Here is a 25,588-nt window from a genome sequence, read left to right as displayed (position 1 = left end):
TAGTGGTGTCCGCTAAGGGAGGTTCCACTGTATTAAGTCCTAGCCTTATACACTCTCTAATATCGTTAGGATATATCAGGACTTCAGGAAGTGCAGGGTTCCATATTGGTGGGTCTGAAAAATGTGACCCGTCACAGCAAAACCAGGCGCATGTGGCACAGAAGATGAGCCAAAGTGACACCAGGAGATAATGGAAGAAATTGATGTGCTCATATTTCACAAAAGGCAGACAATAGAGAATTGATCAGCAGTCCGTCTCAAACTGCCAAGCTCAGAGCGACATGCGCCTGGTTTTGCTGTGACGGGTCACAAATAGGATGAATCTTATTATCTCCTATTAACATGATAACATCAACCCCCCACCCAGCAGGTTTAATGGATATTGTTAGGCCTTAACCAGCAAGAGCAAATACGAATACATTTCCCATTTCACAGGATGATGACATTTTGCTATGCAAGGTACTACCGTGCACAGGCAGTGAAAGGGTTAAAGGAGAGAACTTACAATTTACAGTTATGTTCATACTGTCTGATGTGGAACCACCATCATTTGTTGCAGTGCACCCATAGTTTCCTCCGTCGTCATATTTCACGTCGTAACGGTAATAAACACGGGACGTCGACTGCAGCGTCTTTCCGTTTCGTGTCCACCTGTACTGCTTGACGTTCTCTGGGTTTCCACCAGTGGCATTGCAGGTTGAGGTGAAGGTCGTTCCTGCTACCACTGTCCTTGTTGAGTTAGTCAGCAAGGTCACGGTGTGTGGATCTGAAAAGGGAATCATTTTATATCCCACAATCATTCTTTGTACTCGAAAAATATATAGATATCAGTCCACAGACACTGCCAACCATGGACATTATCATACTGATTTACATGGCATTACAGTCCAAGTAATAACTAAAGTCCCTTGTTCACAAACCTGCATGTGGGTTGCACTAATGCTCCAAACACAATCTACATGACCTTGGAGTGAGCTGCGTGCACCTTACACACACCTTTCGCGCATGAGGATCGCAGTGTATTTTGCATTATGTTACGCCAAGTATGATTTACAGAATCTAAAATGGATTTAACAATCTAATCTATACTTGGTTACGCGTAGCATACGCGAAACCTTCACAACCACATCATGAGTTGGGGGTAAGCTGCCGGCGAGGTTACGTGGCACCAGTTTACCCAAAGAAGAGGGTATGTCAGTTATGACCAGGACTGTAACGGATCTTTGATGATTCAAGTTAATACACGTCTATCTCGATGGCCTATAGTGGTTAAGACGTCTGCCTTGTGAACGGGCAGTCAAAAGTTTGAGGCCCGTTGGGAACCTCTTTCCGATGGAGCCGGTTGGTTTAGCCGCCAGCAGGGTACAAACTGCTTCTTCGCTGGCGAAGCATTAGAGATAGGAGTTTGGAAGTAAAGAGTGTCTCATAAGTCAGAGCTGGCTGGCCCTTTCAGTAGGGGTGACACGATAATAAACAATACTTTACTTTTTCACACCGGTCACAATCAATGATAGATTCACCAGAATCTTTTGTCAAAAGGTGAAAGGGGTCAACCATTTAAATCGTATATGAATAAAAGCTTTCAAATTTTGTTTAATGTTATTAGAACATTCTACAGCATCCATGAAAATTCTAGACAGAAACGTCTTTAACGACAACTTTTTATTGATTTTGTAAAGGATTCAATTTCACGGATAGTTTTGCCTCTGTATCACTTTTGACTTACAATATACTGTATACGTAATCTCATTGGATTTCTTGAACATACTCGGATAGCCGCTCACACTCGACTCGCAATAAAACTTGGCCTGGTTGTCTGATTTTGCCATCGTCCGATCATTCAATAGGATTGTTGGCCCAGGTCTAGTAAGAAGCTCCTTTTTCCCGCCCTTATCTCGGTAGATGGTCAGTATTGGATTGGGCGGGTTACTTCCAGAGGTCATACAGGTGAATGTCTCTCGTTGGTTTAATGGACGCACTGATTTTGTTGATGAAAGGGTTATTGTATTAGGTGGGTCTGCAATTAAAGATACGGTTGGCAAAGTTAGCAAAAACTAAATACTGTGTTTGATTGGATATCAGGACGTAATTTAGTACGTCAGTGCATGTTACACACGTTGTATGAAATGCTTAACCAATGCGTGTTACACACCCTGCTTCATCAATCTTACTCTATCAAAGGTTAATATTTCATGATTAAACTTCGCTTCGTTAATTAAAGTTCATACCCCTAGAAGAAGTTTCAACGACAATATAGAGGTAGAAGATAGGAGTAATCTGCTCAGTCGCTTATCACTGTCGATTTCATTACAAACTCAGGCTGATTTATCTTGGACGATCCCCTATTGTCTGAAAGTGGTACCTAGTGCCAGATACGATGACATAGTCTTGTTTCCATATTTTTAGTCGTTATTATTTCTTGGTATCATTATTCCAGCATACTTACAATACACTTCAAAGTCTAGACTCTTGCTAGTTGTAGTTGCAACAGCATTCTTCGCTTCACACCTATATGATCCGGCATCTGCTTTCGAGACCGGATTAAAGGACAGATCACTGAGAGTAGCTTTGGCGATGTTGTCCTTATACCAGGTATAGGCGATGGAGTTTGATATTCCCGGCTGGTGGGCATCGCATGTCAAGGTATGTGTCGTCCCTACACCCACTGGTTTGTCCAGGCCAGTCACTGTAGGCGTGTGTGGTGGCACTTTACGAACGAAAGGAAAGGATAAGATAATGTCGTTTTATGAGCAAGCAAGATAATTATAATTTTCTCTGGCCCATATCGAATCCATAGTTTTTTTAACACCATGAGAGGGTGCGATGGCAGGAAATTTGAGGTTTGAAGCTTGAAGATCCTGGGCTCAAAATAGAGAGGTTCCAAAAATTGAGATATTGAGTTCAGAGGAGTAAGTACTAATGCCTTATTTTAACTTATTGAAAAGCAAGTAAAATGACTGCTGTGATTAATTTACCTTTTATAGTTTTAAAAATGTCTATAATTTATATTCTTCTTTTTTATCATCTTTTTTGGCCACTTTTGGTGAATTTACCATTTACCAATAAGGTCCAAGAAGTTATATTTTTTGGAAAGGCCAGATATTTGCCAAAATGATTTTCCAAACATTTGTGCAACTCTTTTCGATATTTCCCAAAAAATACATAAAACCCACGATGGCACCAGTGGCCTTTGGTGAGTAGATCTGTAGGCAAAGGGTTGATATGCATACAATCACAAAGTAAAAATAATGTTTTCTATTTTTAAGCAGTGCAGAGCCATATTAAGCATATTGGTGGGAACACTATTTGCATCTAAAAAATGGCAAAAGTGCCCCGCAAACAGGGGATTTTCATTGCTGTGTCCTACAATCATCACTGCATGCGACAAAAAATGTGGTTCACGTTTGTCATCATATGTGCCTGCTACAAGAACCAGTCATCTGCACCAAGGCTAAACCCAGCAAATTATGGTGATAGGGAGTCACGTGTACCAAATTTCAAGTTCATATCTTTATCGGTTACGATACGTGCCATAGTTACACTCAAACGGCCAATTTACACCATTTGACCTCTCTGACCTTGAAGATAAGGTCAAATCAAAAACCCGTAGGATATGTGATGTAGCCTTGCTAGGAGAACCTACCGTACAAATATCATCGAAAACAAGTCACTAATAAGCGAGAAATTGAACTTTCGACCTTTTTTAGTTTTGGCCCCCTGGTGGCCTAGTCGAGAATCAGATTAGACCGAAATTCATTGTCAGAAGTCACCGGACCTGGGGGGGGGGGGGGGGGGGGTCCTGTGTACAAAGTTTCAAGTTCATAGCTCTAACAGTTAAGAAATGTGCCACTGTTTTTGAAACAGGATACAGACACGACGATGGACGACAGACACTGCGGTGTTGTATAGACGCCCCTATGGTGAGCCAAAAACACATTGATGATAATAGATGCTAAAGTATCAAATTGCAATGGAGGGCTTCATGTAACAACAGGATAAGACAATTGTATTCAGCTCAAAGGATAGAGGAAACTTAAGTGCCAAAAGACAATGGAGCGCTTTGAAGACTTTAGACTCTCACATACTATGATATGACAATCGCCATTGGAACAAAGTACAGATGACGAAAGACAGAGTGCACTGCTACAAGCCTAAGAAGACACTGAAGGAGCAGGAACAAAGACAATTGCCGTACATGTAGAAACTAAGGATACATATAAAAGACACTGAAGTATCAAAAGACATTGGAGTACTAATTAAGGCTAAAGACACAGGAGTTAAGCTAGCAAACAGTGTATTAGAAAAAGACAGGCACCACAAAAGATATGGAGATTGAGTAGCTGATAGCCTGAGCCATATGGACTTGTGGACAACTCCATATGCCACAAATGCGAATTCAAAAAGATACCTCACTGCCAAAAACTGCTTGGCTTGAGCTGTCATTTTAGCCAAAACCTCGACAAGGTTTTGGTCTAATTCTTAGCTCCACCCTTGCTGTATTTGGTGAGACAACCAATACAGTAGAACCTCTCTATTAAGGACACCCTTGGGACTGACAAATGCTGTCCTTTATAGAAAGGTGTCCTGATTAGAGAGGTGAAATTGAATGGAAACAACCAATTAGGGTCTAGAACTAGTGTCCTTAATAGGGAGGTTCCACTGTACCTCCAGTTTGGTTTCAATTCCTTACGCCAAACAAGATCACTCTCACCTTTCACTTGGATATGCAACAAATCACAAGCGTCACCTTTGCCAATGTCGAAACAATCCCAGTAGGCGGAGTCAGACTCCTCAGCTTTCAGAATTCACAAATTGAAATTCAGATTAGTCGCTGCGCGGCTTGGAGATTGGCATGTATCCCATTCATATTTCCCGGTACCTGATACAATCGTACAAGCTTGTTTATAAGTGGTCTGGGCGATAATAATTGCTGATCCTTGAGAAGTTGGCCGCCTCCGCCAGTCAACGGTAAAAACCCCAGGGGCGTTTTAGTCGACAATAGAGGATGACATTATCCCCAATGGCAAGTTGAAACTTGCTGGTTCTGACTGTAAAATCGGTATTTAAACACGTAGGCAGAAAATCATGCAGTTTGTAAGCCTTCGGTGGGGTAAGCCATTTGCATAGCGGGGTGTCAATGTTAATACCTTGTAACCAGATAGCACTTATGAAGTTCAGGGCTGTCACAGTCAGACTTCTCGGCTGTCCATTATGGACTAATGAGATTTGATTTTGCTTCAATCTCACTGCTCGCTAGATGCAACGTTATCATAAGTGGAAACAGTGCGGTACAAATATAATTTTACTCACCTATGAGTGCAAGTTTTTAAGGGCTCCTTAAAATTTCAGATAAATCCAAGGTCATAGCTATTTAGGAGGAGGGGCCAGGTCACCAAAAGAAGTTTATCCCCAAAACACCCTAGATATATCAGGATATTATCTGTACTTTGGCAGAGATTTCGACAAATACCATTGACAGTATACCTCAAGTTTTGTCAAGGGCAAGATACAATCAGATGAAAATCATAACCCCTTGATGTCAGATCTTTTGGAAAATCACAGGTCGATCCGCCCGTCAATCATCAATCAGCTTCATAATATGCTATCTGTCCACAAGATATTATATGGTTGGGTCATGCAAAGCAAAATCAATATTACATTGAAACTCATTGTATACCTTGTACTTTGACTTCCACACGGTCACTAGGCGTGCCCTTCCCAATATCAATACAATCCCATGTACCAGCATCAGCAGGTCGAGCTTTGATTATCTTTAAATTAAAGTCTCTTGGGGAGACATTTGTCGCAGCACCACAGATATCCCATCTGTAGTTTGTGCTATCAAGCTGTCTGTTTAATTTGCAACCATTTTTAGTTGCGGTTCCAACATCTTTGAATTCACCATTGATAGCTTTCCTCCACTGCACAGTGAACCCAGAAGGGTCAGTAATCCGACATGATAACGTAACACTATCGCCTATACCAACGGTAGTCGGTGAAACATTCACACTGTAAGAAGGAGCAGCTGAAAAAAAAACAATAACATTCATTTTGAGAATTATGGAGTATAAAATCCAATCACTTTTACTTCATCAATCGTCAGATAAAAGGAAAGTTCTGCACTCCACCAGTTGATGTAGTTTCACCGATCTATAATAGCCACAGTGTCTGATCAAAGACAAAATTACTTCATTCAGACACGATATGGTCAACCCTTATAAGTCTGATGTAGGTCAAACAATAACGTACATTGTGTACTCAATTTGTGATGAATAGGCATAGTCATTGCGGTTAAGACACTTGCCATAGTTACAGCCTGATGGCCAATTTACACTATTTGACCTCTGTGGCCGTGAAAAGAAGGTGAAATTAAAAATCTGTGCGACATATATTGTATGGTGGTTAAATGATCATATCAAAAACTCGTATGACATGTGATGTATCCTTGCTAGGAGAACCTACCATAAAATGTTATCAAGAAACGAGTCACTCAAAGATATATCACACTTTCTAGGTTTTCACTTCTGGCCCCCTGGTGGCCAAGTCAAGAATAATATCAAGCCGAAATTCGGTTTCGGAGGTTGTATGACAGAGGGAGTCATGTTTACCAAATTTCAAGTTCATAGCTTTAGGGGTTAAGCAACGTGCCATAGTTACACTCAAATGGCCAATTTACTCCATTTGACCTCTGTGACCTTGAAAAGTACGTCGAATCAAAAACCCGGGTGTAAAGTTATGTATCATTGTTAAATGCAGCTATGATAGAAATTTAGCGACGATCAAGCCCTTAGTTTAGGGAATATAACACTTTTAGTGTTTTCGGTTTTAGCCACCTGGTGGGCAAACCGGTAATCGGATTGGACCGAAACTTGGCCTCCAAGGTGTCATGTCATTGCCATCTCAGAGAGGTGAGCTAAAGAGCATTTAAAACCACATTTTTTGTTGTTTACTTTGAGATATTTTAGAATAGAAATTGATACCTCACTGTCTGTATTGATTGTCAAAGCAAAACCGCGAGGGTGAAGCTAAAATCTTCCTTAAACAATAGTTCCTTAAACAACAGTTTGACGACACCAGTTTGTATGATGGTTATCATGTCATATTTTGGCTTGGCCCTTGTGTAGAGTTCCTATAGGTTTATGATGTGGCCTTAGATCAATGAACCAAGAGTTTCTACTACATGGATTCATTGAACTGCGCACCCACCCATGTGATACAACTGTGTACGTGATACGGAACAAGAGGCCCAAGGGCCTGGCGCTCAGCTGAGTTAATATCATTAATATCTTCCCGGTGTTTAGTTCATTATGCATGAAAATGGCATGCTCCATGGTATTTGATATCCTTTTGCGTTCACTACGGTACCAATGTTTTTGGTTGACATAATTATGCCACTGTTCATTCCTCAATCCTGACCATAATTCGGGTGAAATCATCGTATGAAAATATTTACCGAAACATGAAGTTTATGCCTTGAATGAGGATGCTCATTGTCATAGCCTCGTTTACAAGTACGAAGTATTTTCCCGCGAATATTCAAAACTGCTTGGCTCCTTGCCAGTTAAATAACATGTGACTATACACAAAATAGAAAACTTTGATGGAAATTGTAAATCATTTTTTTATCTATCAGGGGAAACAAGCTGATGATGATCAAATAAATCATTCATGAGAAATCGTTTTGTTGCTGAAGCTTGCATGACAAAGTTAATGCTAAACCTTTTCTTGTGCTCTACTGCGCCACCGTAGTTTTCTATTTAGACAAGCGATGACGTCATTTCTGGTGATTCCCTACGTTGTCCAATGAGCGCTTTTTAAAATGTGCCATTTGGTATTGTATGCAATGTATTTTTTCAGCGCTGCCAGTTGCCGAACAGAATGCCGTAGTTCCCTCAATTTCCAATCAACTTTTATGGGAGTGACATTATTGTATTGCTGAGAATGTCTACTTTTTACTCATGAAAGAATCGTAGAACTAAAACTTAATAGGCGAACAGAATCATGCCGATTCACTGCACATACTGTGGGAATTCTCCACTTCAAAATACACATCGGCGATGTCATCGCGAACAGAGCATGCACTTCCGATATCGTTTTCACAGAAATGTGGCCAAATTTTCAAGAACTAATTTCTGAAAGTAGTCCCTAAAGACCTTATGACTACCACTGAAACAAACTGGTGATAATATCGCCTACCAGACTACTTTTTATGCAGAAAATTGGGTACTTGAGTGTCATTGAGCTCCAAGATTATTGCACATGACGTAAACAACATGCCGCCATTTTGTCTCCGCTTCGGTATTTCGTACGCCGCTTATAATGCACCTTCTCAATTAAAACCAACATAATAAGGCCTAACATCGTTGATTGAATAGGAACACCACACAAAACACAATAAAGTGGGGGGGTACAATCGATTACGAAGCTGAAGTGAACAGTGATTTATTCCTGGAGCTACTGCTTTTGTTGTGTAGCTGCCATGTTTTGAGAACTGGCAAATAGGAGACTTCATTGATGGCTGACGTCATCGGGCGGGAATTTGAATCGGCAGAAATAATTAAAAGGCAGGTAGCGCCCTCTCCTGTTAAAATTTTGAACTTTTTCTCAATAAAATAGATTTTAAAGAATTTTATCTTAATATTAGAGCATATTTCGACTCATTCTGCTGCTCCTAGGCCGATATAGGCCAGTTTCCTTCATGCACTCTCGCTCGCAGGAAGTAGGTCGAATGGCGACAAATTTTGTTTTGAAAGTAGAGTTTGACCAGAAGTATCCAGAAATGCAAAATTGAAGTCTCTAGGTCTTACGGTTACAAAATGTGCACCATGGGTTTAACGGACGGATGGATGGATGGATGGATGGACAGACGGACGCCACTGAACAACTTATTTGACAAGCTCGGCTGACTTAGTCAGCTGAGCTAAAAATATTATACTGGTGGGGACAGCACCCTTGACAACACAATGAAACGTTTAAATAAAGATGTATTACCGAGTCTGAAATCAGCTGTAATCCTGTTTAACCGAAAGACTATTAAATGACATAGGGTTTGGTATGATTTTCTGCCCTTAATGGCATCGCATGTGATTTTGAGATAGTTTTTTGCTAAACAGGGATGGAGTCTTGGCATGGGATTAAATTTATCATAAAAAAGCTATTATTGTATTGGTCATGTGACATTACCGTCTTTACATTACAGAAATCATGAAAAAACCTTACCATTTGCACAATTTAAAATCAGGCTAATGAACAAGAGTGTTGTGATCACATGGTGGGAATATGGCACTTTTTCTCGTTTGTTCGTCATCACCTAAAAAAAGAAGGAACATTTAATGATAGCAGGATTACCAACATTTCGAAGAGACTCCATAAACAGCCACTAGGTAGGCAAGATAAAGTTACATGAAGTCCCAAATAGGGGTCTCTCCGTTCTCACAGTACGTCAACTATTCGCACTTGTACCAGGAATATATCAAGTGTTGAATCAAACTTGACCCAGTGCCGTCACTGAGCATATAAGTCACCCAAAGATGTTCAATTTGACCTCCTGCTCCTGCCTATCGTCCCCCCTTTAAAGGGAATTAAAATTTTAGCACTGTACAGATGTTTTTCAAAGTCAAAAAGACATCTCTGCCCAGCATTTGCTACATGTTTTAGGCTGTGGTTAGCTTGGAATGTGGATTTGAAGTTTAGATAGGACATACTATTGGCCAGGTCCTTCTCAGGGATTAATGGTATCCCCGAGTGCTAAGCAATAGCTACAGTCAAAATCAAAATTGACACATCCCGCATTTCACGCCATAGGCACGCTACTCAGAGTGAAGGTTGCGTGTAATACACACAAAACATACATGTGTGTCACTAAAGCGTCATTGGCACACAACTCGCCCATACGTTGCACGTAACTAAGGCAAAGCAAGACAGATATTGTGACTTGGACTGTACCAAGTGCAGCACTTTTTATCATTACAATAGATATGCTCTGGATATGAAAAGTTTAGGGCTAGAAAGACAGAGAAACAGACACCCAGGGTGGAAGCATAATGCCCCAAGCTGTCGGATGTGAGGGTATATCGAAAGGGACAGGAATCCTGTCTACAGGGTGGCCCAGAAAACTTTTCCTCACACAATGGATACAAAATAGAATTCCATTGTGCAATGAAAAAGTGTTCTGGGCCACCCTGTAGTATGTATGGCAAACTAGAAGCAACGTCATGGGACAAACTTGATTTGAAACACCACACCTACAAATCTGCTTTCAGTCATTTGTATTCTTTATTCACTCACACTATCACCTCAACAAAGGGTTAAACCCATTATTGATATCTTATGACAACAAATACGGAAAATAAAAAGATATTTAAAGTCAGTTATCTCTTCCTGGTCAGAGTAAAGTTAATCTTAAGTCTATAATGACATGGCTGGGCGGGGATCAGAGACCGAAAGGACAATACATGCATATTTAACACCACAATGATATGCGTTTATATAAAGACATCATGAAAAATCTATAAGTGTTATCACGTTATTATAACAGGAAGATCTAGTCAAACGTTAAAATCAATTTTTTTATTGAGCAGTATGAATACCATACTAAGAGGAAACACTGCACACAATGACATATTGATGTGTTGGGTTATTTTGAGGAGAAATATTTTGGCCAATTCACTATGCCACCTGTACAACTTCGTCACAATCACCACGTGGTAGTTACACGGACTTTTCTTTCAATATGGCAATGTCCGGTGGTATTAGATGGACTATATACGCCAGTCCCCTAATCTTGTCTCTGCTCGCCACTTTTCGAGATTTTTTAAGATCTGTTAGCTTAGTGCTCATGTTGAGAAGACAAAAATGCCCACCTGGGTTCCCCCTTCAATCGACATTACCCACAAGCTTGTATCCAGGGGGAAGTTTAATGAGATCACCACTTGGTATGGACTTGCACCCAGGTCATGAATCCCCCCCACCCCCTGGCCTCAATGTTTCTTATTAAATATCACATGTTCATGTAATGATATGAAAAAGTACCCTACAGATATCAAAAACATTATATTTCTAATGATAGAAGTGAGCCAGTAACTGATGATTAAATTTGTTTTTACAAAATTGTAGGCGATTCCTTAAATGCAATGCGTCAGATAGCCCCAAACTAAAGACTGACAACAACAATCGCACAAGTTCTGATTCAACTGCTTTTAACAATGGAATAAGATGCCACCTCAGGAGATCCAATAAGGCCTAGATTGTGATTTATACATGGTAAGGTTGTGTCAGATTTCAATGGTGTAACTAAGCTTCACCTATTATGTATATTCAGAAGTCTAGGCAATTTGTTATTTCTCTATGATGATTGCTGTAAAGAGAGCTCACTCTGGGGACTAATTGCAAATTGGGCAAAGCTGATAATTCAGTAGGCCTTGAAATTGTTTTATTTTCTGTGAAATTTTGTGATGGTAGCTGATGCTGTAGTGTACAACAACAAGGTTATTGAGCAGCTGATAGTTCAGTCATAATGCCCTTAATTGCTCGAATGGTCCCTTAACCCTTTAGAGGCAGAGTTTCCACAAACCCAAGTGTCTGGAGCAAAATGTTCTTTACATCACCTTTGACGCCTAAATTCTCACAAATCTTAATTTTCACCCTGCAAAACCGTATATGAAATTCATGCTCAGCTACCGCACTATGTAACAAAAGTTGTCATTCAGAATACATCAGTCTCACAAAGCTGTTATAAGTGTTTTATGCAAAGGGGGGGACGATCAAGTTTTGGAGACTGTACAAGTCATGCAGTCGAAATCGGGCAAATAGAGAGTTTTTTTCTTTTTTGACCAAAGTCGAGATCGGGCTTCAAAGGGTTAAACACAAGTCCAACTGATCCACAATTCATGCCAAAATATTGTTGACAATCCTGACCGGTTTGCTTTATAAGTAAATAATCGTAATCATGTAGGACTACAATTTGAACAAGAAACATATAGTACAGGTTCTTAAGAGGCATTTTATAGGAATTTCATGCATCTGTGACTTTCATCAGGTTAGGTATACATTTACCTTGTATTTGACCCAATTTTCTGAAAACTTTGTCAAAGAATCCATGGTCCATTAGTCACTAATTAAAGCAGGGAAAAATTACACTGGAAATGTGTTGTTCGCAAAATAAAGGTCATGTTCACAGGTGTCGATATAAGATGAAGTGGTACAACTAGCCATGGTACAATTAGAGCACCTTTCAGTATAGAAATTAGCTGACAGTATAAATAAATGCACACAAAGGCTATCATAATTGTACCAGGGTGATAATTGTACCACTTTATCTACCTCACCATAATGGCAAGTTTCCAAATTTTATGACTGGCTCTTCACTCCTTTACAAAGAATTAATGCAGCTGTCAAACTACGCCTTGACCCAACCCATCTCACATGTTCCTTTAAATTCACCTCGAGTCCACTTTAGAAGTGATTGGGTCAAGATTCACCAAGGATTCATAAACTATCAATAAAACTTTTCTGTAAACCAAGGCATACATAGGGCCTATTATTTTCACATTTTTTGTTTATATGAAATTCTGACTGAAATGACATGATAGAAATATATTGGCAAAGATTTCATAAGGTGACTAGTATGGAGGTTCTGCATCCAACCTTGAGGAGAGGGGATTGAAGATTACGTTTGACCAGTGCATGAAGAGGAACATTTTGGTGCATGAACAGCAGAAAATTTTCACTTGAAAATTTACAGTCCAAATCACAATTGTTCCCCAATGACGCGCTTCCCAGCGTGTAGGTCGCGCGTAATTTGTGCAAAACATAGAGAGATAAGCGGGTCACTGATGCGTCATTGACACGTAACTCGCGCGTATGATGCGCGTCACTGACGCAAAGCAGGGCAGAGGTCATTTGTGATTTGGACTGTAACATTCCACACATATCCCACAGTCAGAGAAAGCAGGGGGCGATGTAGGCAAATGACGCGAGCATTGGGGAAAAACGCTGAAACTGACCAGGAAATGCCTTAACTGAAATACATTTTGAAACCGAAAATGAATTGCCCTCGAAATGTGTTGTATCACAGGACATATGCTAGAAAACCATCCCCTCATGAAATACTGGCCACACCTCTGATGAACCAGGGAGTACCTTATTAATCTAACCCTGACACGGCAAAATACTGCAAATATTCTGAATATTGGCTCAAAGATATCTAGACGAAAATGCCATTAGCGGGTGGTCAAAGAAAATATTTGTTTTATCTTTGTCTGGTTGATTTTGTGATTTAGGAAATGGCCTCAACCATTGTCTGTTAGTCTGTTTGAATAAATCTAAGGCTGCAATTGTATATTTTGGATGTAAACCTCAGGCAGACAGGGTACAGAACATTTTGGTTTTAATTCTGTTCAAAAAATAGTCATTCACCCACAAATGAAAAGGCCAGAGGCCATTGTGCTCACCGTATATATATTTTGTGGTTAAGAATTAATTCATGACAGACGCCGGACACTGCAGTATTGAATAGACTCCCCTATACGGTGAGCCAACAAGGCATGCCAGAAAATTTCCTCAAGTATGTCATGGAGAAATTGTGAAGAGACTATAACCCGGCCGCTGGCTTGGAAGAATCTTCCAGAATCAAAACCTGCTTTAAAAAGTGCCTGGGCCGCTATTTATTTCTATATGTTTGTTCTTGTCCAGTTACAGTTACCTTGGTAAACTTTTATTCTGAAGTTGTTGGCCAGTTCACTCAACCTCTCTTTTTATACCTGCTATGGTGATGCCACCTGGCAGTTTTAATTTGGCCACCATGTTTGAAACACCACATTTTCCATCTTTTCATTCGTTTAAGTCCAACTAAACACTATAAATCACTAAAGGAAGTTCACAGTTAAGGGGAATACGAGAGGGTTCGGATGCATGACTAATGCATGGCCTATCCAATAAATGAGGGTATATCAAGAATTGGGTAAAGTAAGTCAGAACCATTCCCCTCTCTGGGCCTAGAATTGGACTTAGAAAAATTTAGAGGAAACTGTGAAATACTGTGTGTATACTGAAATGCACTACAGTGAGTCATTATTCAGCTTGCCAAAGGTAACTTTAGTTGGGTAACTTCCACAATAAAAATTAATTAATAATTAATAATTAAATGTTTTTGTAGTGCCAAAATCCACTTGAAGTGACCAATGACACTTTACAATAACTTACTTACTTTTTTGTACAATAAGTCTAATGCATGTAGCGATGAAAGAGGAATGTTTGAAAGTTGTTCTTGAAGACCGGGATGCTGCCACTTTCCCGTATAGAACGTGGCAGGCGATTCCAAAGTTTTGGAGCAGCGCAAGAAAAAGCCCGGTCTCAAAAATTAATCAACCTGCTCCTTGGTCGTGACAGCAGTAGGCCATTTGTAGAACGAAGCTGCCGCCTTGGCTGATGAATATCAATGAGGGAGCTAAGATAATCAGGGCCAGAGTTGTTGAGACACTTGAAAACAAGCAAAAGCACCTTAAACTCGATTCGTTCCTGGACTCTGAGCCACCTTTCTTTATATTCTGGATGTGCCGGTGCCGCACTGAAGTGTTTGACATTTTTCCAATTTTGTTTCAACTCTTTTAATTGAAGAACAACATTTTATTCCTTCTATTTTAGCACGTAAACAGATCTCAGAAAGGTGGGGATTTTACCCCAAAAGTGTAAACCGCCATTATTTGGCACCCAATGTGTTAAAAACCACTTCACGCACCACTTGAATTCCATTATTATGCACTTCCATATCCTCCTTGATACATGTAGGAACACAAATCATTTTAAAGAAATGTGTCACCATCACAATCGTGATTCCGAAGCACCACTAAAACAGTTTGGGCCGAATTTACAAAGGGTGTTTAGCTTAAAACAGCGTTTAATGTCTGAATAGACAGAGTCAGGGCCTTGCAGGGTTTCTTCATGAAAACCGCATTAGGCCCTGAAACTGATTATGTAGAATTTACACGCGTCTAACTCTTAAACACCCTTCGTAAATTTAATTTAACAGGGTTATCAGGAAATGCTAAAGTCCTAAGAGCCTCATAGCCTAGTGGTTAACACTGCTGGCTACCATGTGTGACGATATTTGGAATTGGGTACCAAATCTAGTGTCATTAGTGTGTTTTTCTCTGGCTGTCAGTAAACTAAGACATCCAGATTCGTTAGCTGCTACGCGTTTCAACACCTTACTGTTTAATTGATCTCTTCCATTGTTTTACTATCTTTATCTGTTAAGATGTTTGATCCCTTTTTTTCATGTAAAACTATCCAAATTCCTCTTGGCGTGTCGCAGATTGTTTAATCTAGTTTAGCCCCTATATGTGATTCATTTACCTTGTGTCCACCCTTGACCGTGTACGTCAGCCATCATGTATAATTACTGTTAGGTTTTTCTTCTCTGTACTTTTTTTAAAAGTGGAGAATAAATTGAATTGAATTGAATTGTAAGCTGCTGATTAGTACCTGGTTACTAGGCCCCTGCCCTAGGCCCTGTCTGGTAATTTTATATTGATACAGCTGTGTGCTGATTGGTTGTCTTCTTAATTACTGAGTGTGAGTTGGTTGAGAGCCTGATATTTGGGCCGGGCTATTCACCCATTAGGGCTGAGGGTAATTAGGTATAAAGGTTGATGTTTGGATATTTTAGTCAGTTCCTGGTAGCCCCATAACTCACAAAATCCAGAACCCAACCATGACAAGTCTATTCTGTAGCTAATCAAGATACTATCTTGAAAAGCCCCAGAGCCTTTTTGACTTGTAATGTTTCAGTGTTGTTTGTAGGTGAGAGGTTTGAGGGTGATATGAGTACTAAATGATGTAAATACATGTAGATATAATTAGTTGGCTAAGTCTTTGGGTTCGAGTTCAGAGTTGTAAAACGTTTACAGTGACAACCTTTATAAGCCCTTTACCGCTACACACGCAATAGGGCCCTGGGTTTGTAGTTCTGAATGAACCGGTGTGGCTTTCAAGTAACTAAAATTCCTGGCCCTTCACAGTCCTTCAACGAGGTTCCTTGTTTCTGGTGTCTATGCCAGGGCAGGTTTATAAAAAACCCACCAAGTGAGAAACATGAGTAGCTTGCGTGGACTCATCTGGCCGAAATCAGAGTGTGTCGGCCTGGCTGAAGTCGGAGTCAATAGGCCAATCAACCCAATTGGAACCTAACTGTAGTGACATGCTAAAATGCCTATCCCGCATTCGAGGTGGACAACTCCATGGGGTTTATTCACCTCCAAGTGCAGAGTGAATGCCGAAGAAGAAGAAGAATGCTTTTAAATTCCAAGTCACAATTGACATCATTTCAGCATTGTGTATGCGTGCATATATACTGCATGTACTGCATACAGACTGCAAAAAAGCTTTTGGAGAGGTCATTTTTCTTTTATTTTTGTACCCCCATGAAAAACATGTTCGAGGTAACCCTGTGAACCACCAGTAATTATGAACGGCGTACGCATTTAATAGCTAAAAAAATATATGTCAATTGATATGCAGGAAGTGCTGTATGAAACCGCATGATTATTTCTTATCAGAACTAACATTAATAACATGCAGTTATTTGATTGGTGGCTGAAATGCATGGATAAGGATAGATAATGTTTCAATTTGAATCATTAAAAACATGTTAGTGTTTGGGTTTTTGTAATTGTTTGCGACTAGCACAAAGATTTTTTCATTGAAACCAACACATAGGAGAGAAAATGGAAATCTTCTAAATGTCGGAACGTCTCATACCAATAGCTACAGTCTAAATCAAAATTGACATCTCCTCTGCAATGCGCAGTATATGGTGCATTGTGCTGCAGGCTAGTGATGTAAGTTACGCATTCCAAACACGAAATGGGTCAATCAAGATTATTTGACGTACCCTCAGGACCATTTTTTAAAGCTCAGGGAAAGCAATTACAGAGGACACTTCTCTATTAAGGACAACATATTTAATAAGGACACTATTTTTGGTCCCAAATTGATTGTTTCCATTCAAATTTACCTTTCTAATCAAGACACCTCTCTAAAGGACAGCATTTGTCAGTCACGAGGGTGTCCTTAAAAGAAAGGTTCTACAGTAGTACATTTCAATCACATCGGTTAGGTTATTTGAACTCTGGTCTTCTTTAAAACCATCATTGATTTCAGGTAAAATATAAGCCTATATAGTATATAAGTATATCCATGCTTCCTGAAATTGGTGGCTTGCATTGGAACTAATTTTTCCCCCCTTGTCCGTCATTAAAGGCATTCAAGTGTGTTGGTCAACCATGACTATCTCTTTTGTCCCTCCACCATAAGGCCTAGTTTCCCCTTATGACATCACTATTTCGGACACTCAGCGTCCCATTTCTGGAAAGGTGTATAGCGATTCGATCTCAAGATTGATTGAGAATACGCCAAATGAGTGAAAATTCACATGACGTTACATGACGTCACACGTGACGTTACATAGCTTCACATTACCCACAACTGACGGGATATCATTTGTGATTCGGACTGTACCATCAATAGAAAAGGAAAAAAGACCTCTTGACCCTCCACCCCAGTCCACAGAACAAGTTTGAGTTAGAAACAGTTTTATTCTTACCTGCTCTAATTAGTGCTTCAGCTAAAGCAGAATAGCAGGGCACCCCGTTGTCAATTTTTCAAGAAGAAAACGCCCTGCCTTTTTCAACAATGTGTTTTTTTTATTTAGCATATGCTTAATAGAATTGGTCTGACACCTAATAAAAGGTATGCCTCCCTTTTAAAACCCTGGCTGAAAATATTAATATCAAATGTCCAAATACATGAAATTTATGAAATACATGAAATGCAATTTCTATCATAATATTATTAGCCTTACAGTCCTCAGCAAGGCTTTACAATAATACTCTAGCTTCACCAATCTAAGACAAATTCATTTTTCGTAAACCCTACAACATTGATCAAGACCATAACAGGACTTCAAGACCAGCAGACAACTTGGTGTTTACCAACCCATTGATATCCAAATTAAACACTTTGAGATGTATCGAATTTCCCTTTTTTATATTCAGAAACGGTCTTACATCACTGAAACTATAGTACAGTAGAACCTCTCTATTACGGACACCCTCGGGACTGACAAGTGCTGTCCTTGATAGAGAGGTGTCCTGATTAGAGAGGTCAAATTGAATGAAAACAGCCAATTTGGGACCAGAACTAGTGTCCTTAATAGAGAGGTGTCCGCTAAGGGAGGTTCCACTGTATATATTCTATTTCCCATCAGGCCCGAAATGAATAACTTTGGAAAGGCATAACCTCATCCAGAAGGGACGACGTTTCGACCCAGCAGGACATATCATATCGCATTCAACTACCTACCGAGAATGTCCGTAAATAAGTTATCCCCTGCGGCAACACGCAAAAAACACTATGGAAATTCAGCGAGGATTCTATTCATCTTGAATTTAGTACTGTGCTTAAAAACATGATTTTTAAGACACCACAATTTACAGTTCATACAATGATATGTCGCTTATTGTAGGCTTAGCCCGGGAGAAAATGGCCATTGGGTTACGCAGTAGGAAGCCACAAATATTGGTTCGGTCAGGCATGGCGGCACAATTTCATGAGATAAATAAGATAATATCATATTAGCATTTTGTGCCTTGCCTTGCTGAAATCTGTCCGCCGCCATACCAAGAAGAAAAATTGCACCATGTTTTACTAAGATCACATACACCATACATTGCCATAGGGGTGGATTCAGAGAAAGAAGGGACACAAACCCTCGGGGGGGGGGGGGGAGAGATACAGGGAGACTCAATCTGCATGCAAGATCATGTGAAGTTTGGATCTGCCTGAACTATGAAATGTCACTTTTTGTACATTATTCTACATTATTCCTAATTTGAAAAGTGGCCCAAATTTTGAGAAAATTGTGCCATTGGTACAAAATGCCTTTGATAAACTCCTCTGGCAGTTTAATGAAAATTGGATCAGCCAAATTGGTGAAATTCAGGACCTGAAGTTGCCGTTTTTAACTGGAATAACGTTAGAAAAATCGCCCTTACCACCCAGCAAACAGCACATGCTGAGACCGCCTAACGGCATTCTTAGACATGTTAGAGACGATCTATACACAAGTTTATTGATGAACAAATGCTTGTCTCCAGGTTGATGATAATACTATTCAATCTGAAGTATAGGGTCGACCCTTCCTCTCAAGGTCACCCTGGGGATTTACGAAATAGAGAAGTGTCCTGATTAGAGAGGTCAAATTGTTGGCTCGACTTTAAAGTGGGTCTTGGACACAGGCTGACCCTGTTGCTCATCCTGATTGAGACACTGTGAATGTCTTTTTGACAAATGTGCAATCAGGCTCTTGTTCTTGGGTGCTCCAGTGACAGCATTGTGTAGTGGATTATAAGGACTTGATTCAGGCCTAGAAATAAAACTCTCTGTTTCTGGCTGGGGAATTGTTTTTTGCTTGAAAATATCAGAAATATCTGCAGTCACGTCCATGGTACAAGTTGAATAATGAGGGATGGACAATGTCATCCCAGTGTTCCAATCCTACGATATCCTTCGATCCACTTGAAAGCAGCCAGCTATGCACAACATTGGGTATAGGGTCTTCACAACGCCTGTCCCATACAATCTGTCTTGGTTGTGCCATTGTCTACACCGGACAAAATGCCCTTCACTTTAACTACAAGGGACCATAGGGACAGGGCCAGGCTGCTTTGAACAGTCTGCCACAGACTTATATAGCCCCCCCCCCAAACGGAAAATGCCTACCTCATTTACCTGGGCCATTTTCACCACAACGTCAACCAGAAGACCACTTCAAGAATATGCTTTGAGAAGGGACGAATTGAAATTCTAATGATGTGCAGTACTGATCATTTGGTCTCAAAACGACTCAACTTGCATGGCTGATCAATGACGAACGAAATAGGTATTTCTATGACAAGATAACAAAAGTGAACAATGATGAATAGCTCCAAATAAAGGCATTAATGCCCACACACTGCCAACTGCTCACGACATACACAGTCGAGTATGAAGTACACATGCCAGATGTACCGGTATTGGCATTTATGCATTTAACACTCAAGAAATTGAAGTGGTTAAGTTGTCTTACCGGTTTTTAAACGATCTGTCGAAAAATCCTTGCGAAATTGTCCTCATAACGGATTAAAAACACCAAGAAGAATTCGGCACAGGTGAATAGAGAACTTGTTATTGTTTTGATAAAAAGATATTGCGAGTTCCTCAGCACCTTCGCATCGTCTTTACGATACGAGTGTCCACTTCTCAAATTTTGACCTAATTGGCATTGCAGCGCCAAACACTTGCAGTGGCTATTTGAGGAACTGAAAACCGCGTTTTTGAGATACAATTGAGTGGTAGGCTACTCAGTGTAACTCCACTGAACCTAACCATGCAGCTAACATTAATATTTATGTTAGCTTCATGACCTAACTAAATGAAATGAAAAATCCAATGGACACACTATTCAGACATGATTATGAAAGTTATTTAACCAAGATTTCTCTACTGCACATTATCTGAACTGAGAACGAGTCTCACTGCATTATCACTGCACCGCCCTCGACAAGATAATAATGTCCGTCTCTGTATTGTATTCTGAAAGTTTAAGGTAGAGCCTTCAATTAATTGTTGGAGACCATGACCGAAATTACCACTGATAATTATGGAGTGACCATAGGCACCACCATTTTAGATCCTAAAAGCAATTAGAACTTTTCAAAACGGGGTGGATGCCAATTTCAAGGGTGAGAGTCAGTTCGTTGCTTTCCAAGGAACAGGCTCCCACCCATGAAATAGACATTCGCATCTTTCTGATGGAGGTATTGCTTAAGGTGTTCAAGTTCTGGCCAAATTTAATTGTGGCGCATGTGCCAGTGACCACCCTTCAACGCGCATAATGGAATAGGTAGGTTACTTGGACAATTTCCTTAGGATAGGCGTTTCGAGGTGGCATTTTAAGGAATACGTCACAACAAAACAGTACGGAGGAATAAGAGGCCAACAATTTCCAACCTCTATTTCCAGGGCTCAATGCGCTCCCCACTTCCGGAGGTCCTCTTAATAACCCCTGGGCACATCCACAAATAAAAGCTCTGATTAGTTACTGACAATTAACATAAATATCGACGACGTCACTCGTTATCACATGTCATTTTCTCATCTGCATTATGATAATGGCCACATCGAATTTTAAGTTTGTTTCTGGTGATCATATTAACAGCAATCAAAGCCTCATATGGGTTGAATTTTCGCTCTTGAACTTTGGTTATATTTACCCTATTAATTTCCCCAATGCGGCAAATAAAAAATAAATTGCACTAAAGATATCTTATACTACACTAACAAGAATATCAAAGACAAATATTTACCATTTGCTCCATGATTATTGTGAATTAACAGCAACAAAAACTTCTCATTAGGATTAAATGACAGCCACGTGGATTTGTTTCTATAACAGGTGGCAAAATATTATATAACAATCATCGACAAAGGATTTATTGGGAGCAGCTAGCCTTAAGCTTTTCGCTCCCTCTATAGTTGACGCATAGCCAAGCCGTTTCGTTTTGCACTTTTGTGGAGGAGGCCTACATGTCTAAACGAGCTAATGAATAATACACAGACTAGTCTGACATTGATTCTAAAATCTCACAATGCCTAATGTTGATGCCAATAACTCAGTTTGAGAGAGAATGAAGTATTTCTATAGGAAATCTTGGAGGCTCTTTGACATTTTCCTTGTTATTACAGTGTACATTGTGACCGTGTATGAGCCTTGGTAGTCTGCAGTTAAAACTAGAGCAGAAATCTAGAGCATGATTTTTTTCCGTCTAGTGATAAGTACTAACACGCCGTGCAGTGTATTGCTGGGGATTCCCCTTCCCCAGTTTGATGGTATTTTTGCCTTGGTGAGTTTTAGTCCGTATTTTACCCCTTTTACCTCTCCTCAGCCATCGTCCGCCTCACTAGCTGCGACTCTGGAACCCAATGGGCTTGTTTTCGTATGTTCGTGTCAGGTATCTTGATTTATGTCTACCATAAGACGAAGGACACTATCGGCAGCAGCTAGGCAGGCAAGATAAAGTTACAAAAAGCCGCCAATAGGGGTCTCTCTAATATCTCACAGTACGTCGAAATTATTCAAGTTTGTACGAGGAATATATTTAGTACTGAGCCTGACATGACCATTGGCCGGTTCTATGTATACTAGTCACTTGAAGTTGGCCAAATTAGCCCCTTTCCTCCTGCCTATAGTCCCCCTTTAAAACCTATTTGGTGGGCCACAAAAATGTTTTTGTCATGTAGAAACAGTTAGTAGTGACACGTAACGGCCAACTAGACGGGTCAGAGGTCAGACATGCTACGTCAACCCCGAGATTCTGGCGGTGATGCGGCATATGACGTAAAGCTGTTACCAGGGGTTCGGTGCAGCCATAACACCATCTGCTGGAAATGTTTGAAACTACATTTACTTCTAATTTGATTTCTAAATTATTTTCAGCCTCTATGATGTCCAATTAGAAAAGTCATCATGTAAAAACAGTAGTTGACACGTTACGAAAAAAATAGAGGGCCCGCATATAGGCAAAAACAGAGCAAGCCTATCGGCGTCAGGTTTACAATGGGATTGGTTAGGCCTCAGGCCACTGAAACTTAGGTTGTATCGAGGACCAACAACTTCATTTCAACTAATTATTCTTCTGGACGCCATTTTAACGTGCCTTCAGAATTTTGACGAATACATTGATTTGGTGAAATAGCAAAAAACTTTCTACTGCGACCCGGTGTAACATCTGTGGTTGTTTCCCATGTGTCAGTGTTTCCAAACAATAGGCAGCTAGAGAGACCACGACTTTTCAATAGGGGGGATACACAGAAAAACTTGTCAATCTATTTTTGAGCGTTCCAAAACAATGAGGGGAAACACTCAAAAACATTACACCGGCTTAAACTTGTGATGCAGACGAAAATCAACGGGAAAGCCCTCTCATAACAGGGGAGTGAACTAAAGTTCAGTGTTGAAATATTGGCGCCCTGCCGTGTAGTCGGAATATTATTATGACTACGGCGGTGAAAGGGCAACTCGGGTCTACCGTGTGATACGCAGAGAGTGTATCCACTAGGCAACCGAAACAGCTTCAAATGACAAAAATTGAGCTATTTAGCTTTCACCCCTTCGATTCAAATTTACTGCCTTGAAAAACTTAGAAGGCGGTCCGCACATACGAAAATCAATGAGATGCAATACTCCATAAGAACACGTCGAAATTATAAATTAAAATAAATTGAAATGAACATATAACACGTGCACACATGAATTTTTGCGAAAAACACCAGGTTTGTCGATCACGTTCTATTTTACAATTCGACATTCTCAAAGGGAAAGGTATTCACGAAGTGAATATAATCTCAACAATTTGGTCATATTTTCGTCATTCCCTCATAACAACTGTCCAACAGTCAACATCCAACGACAATCCCACTCGACTAATAGTAATATTAATTAATATCAAATACCTTAAAAACCTTTAATTTGATTTTAAAAGCGGTTATCGAGTAAACGGACATCACCCAAAATATCCATGAAATAAACGGACAAATGACCACGAAAAAACCTTTTCTAAAAAAAACAGCCCTTTATACGAAATAAATATGATGAGAGACAAAATTGCATACAAATTCAGCTAGTCTATGAACAATAATAAGACCTGCTGTGATAGAATTCAAGGAGAAAAATCGACGGAAAAACAAATTTAGTGACAGAAATAAGGATCACATTGTGAACCAAAAAGACACAGATTGACGCGGTGCCAGTGATTTTAACGGTCTACGATCCGGTCATTTAAATGGGAAATGGGTAGTCCCAAGATTTCGAGTATTTGTATATGGCGCTAGTTGCAGCCTATTAGGGGTCAAACACTGTGTGCAGTAAATTGCAAGAAATAACTTGTCTGTCTCAAAACTGGGATGTCTTATTCTAGACAGGTGAATAGGTGATGATGAACGCTGCGCGGCGTAAATGTACCGGCCCGCACAAATACAAGATGATCGCTGCACGCAGGTTCGAGTCGGGATTGAAATCGGGTGGCGTGATAATTCAGTCAGATTAAAATTTCAACACTTTTATGTGGAATTTGATGATGGGAAATACTACACTCGAGTGGAAGGAGGTGAATTGGTAGCCGACAGCTATGAGACAATCTGAATAGGATGACGAAATAGACTGCCCCGGGAGTCTAACAGCTTTAGTGATAATGCCCTTGATAATGTCATTATATTGGCCCATACTCCGGCTCAGTGATAGAAGTTTGTTCAGGCGGTCATGCCTGAATATTATCATGTCTGCTATGGAGAATGGTACATGTATCTGTCATTTAAATTCAGAAACTATTTTTTTATTGAGATCAGCAGCTTGTTGAGATATACATACATTGGATAGCTATTCCCATTGACCCATTTGAGGTCATCTCGCGTGACACTCTCACCCATTATACATGTTATACCGTTATCAGAATTGGCAATTACGGACACTTGTGTCACATGATTGTAATTAGCTGTAGTAGGTCTTCCGCGTTGGCCTATGTATGCCACGAGTGGGATTCCCGTCACGAGTACAGAAGAAAGTGAGTAGTATTGTTTGGATTGGTTACTTTTCCCGCCGGTCACATGAGCCTTCGCTTTCCTGCCGAAAGGTACGTACATCAAAGCCTCTTCACGGTGTCGAAGCTCACTATCGCCATCTGCAGAGCTGTTTTGAAACCACATACTATTATTCTATGTTTAGAATACATTTTACAACATATACTGATTTTCAGCATATACGTTCATCCGGGACCTCATGTAGCCGGGGTTTATAAAATGTAGCCGGCGTATATAAAATCCTAAATGTTGCTAGGATGTAAAAACCTTGGTGGTCAAGATGCATAAGAATAAATAACAGGCATTAAAGGTTGGCGACTGATCGATTGCGAATTGATTGATTTAGTCTGGTGTCTTCATCACGCGCCTGTGACCACAGGCTGTAAAGGATGTATGTATCATAGTCATCATCATCATCATCATCATTGGCGCTGCAGGGGGAAGCAACAAGAAATTTGGGTGTCTGATGAAATATGGCGTAAAAAGATGGTGCTCCCACGGTCGAGTGCAGGCCGCTAAGCATGCATACTGAACTTCCATCGGAATTGCCTCCGTAGCCTCGACGCACATTTTCTGTAAGCCGAGCAATGTCCAAGGAAATGTCAATACATTGAGGGTCAAGATGCTATGCATGTCCGTTACCATCTGTGGGCATACAAACGTCCTACGAGCTGCTATATTGATTATGATAATGGTGGATTGTTTATGTCGTGATATTGATTCTCAATGTCTTCTTAACTCCTACCTGCACAAAAACTCTCTTGAACTTTGACAAATTTTCATAGCTCGTGATGATCATATTCGTATTGTCCTAATTACTTATCCAATTATAGAATTATCATACACTATCGCTCCAAAGTAAATATCAGACCTCCTACTAGGCCTATGTTATTCAACAACTGACTATCAACTTGAT

At 40.1% G+C, this 25,588-nt stretch overlaps 1 protein-coding gene across 1 annotated transcript in view; it reads right to left on the bottom strand.

Annotated features, from left to right (window-relative positions):
• Positions 1–20,288, bottom strand: part of LOC135502495 (hemicentin-1-like) — a 34,072-nt gene extending 13,784 nt beyond the window's left edge. Inside the window, exons 1-6 of the mRNA XM_064795395.1 lie at positions 20,126–20,288; positions 9,220–9,310; positions 5,678–6,025; positions 2,447–2,707; positions 1,727–2,017; positions 506–766 (exon numbers count right to left, since the gene is read on the bottom strand). Coding sequence (XP_064651465.1) covers positions 506–766; positions 1,727–2,017; positions 2,447–2,707; positions 5,678–6,025; positions 9,220–9,307 — 1,249 coding nt within the window. The 5' untranslated portion in view covers positions 9,308–9,310; positions 20,126–20,288. The remainder of the gene's footprint in view (positions 1–505; positions 767–1,726; positions 2,018–2,446; positions 2,708–5,677; positions 6,026–9,219; positions 9,311–20,125) is intronic.
• Positions 20,289–25,588: the final 5,300 nt, after the last annotated feature.

The sequence above is a fragment of the Lineus longissimus genome, chromosome 18, assembly GCF_910592395.1.
Source record: "Lineus longissimus chromosome 18, tnLinLong1.2, whole genome shotgun sequence".
NCBI classification, from domain to species: domain Eukaryota; kingdom Metazoa; phylum Nemertea; class Pilidiophora; order Heteronemertea; family Lineidae; genus Lineus; species Lineus longissimus.
This window is presented reverse-complemented; position numbering and strand designations above follow the sequence as displayed.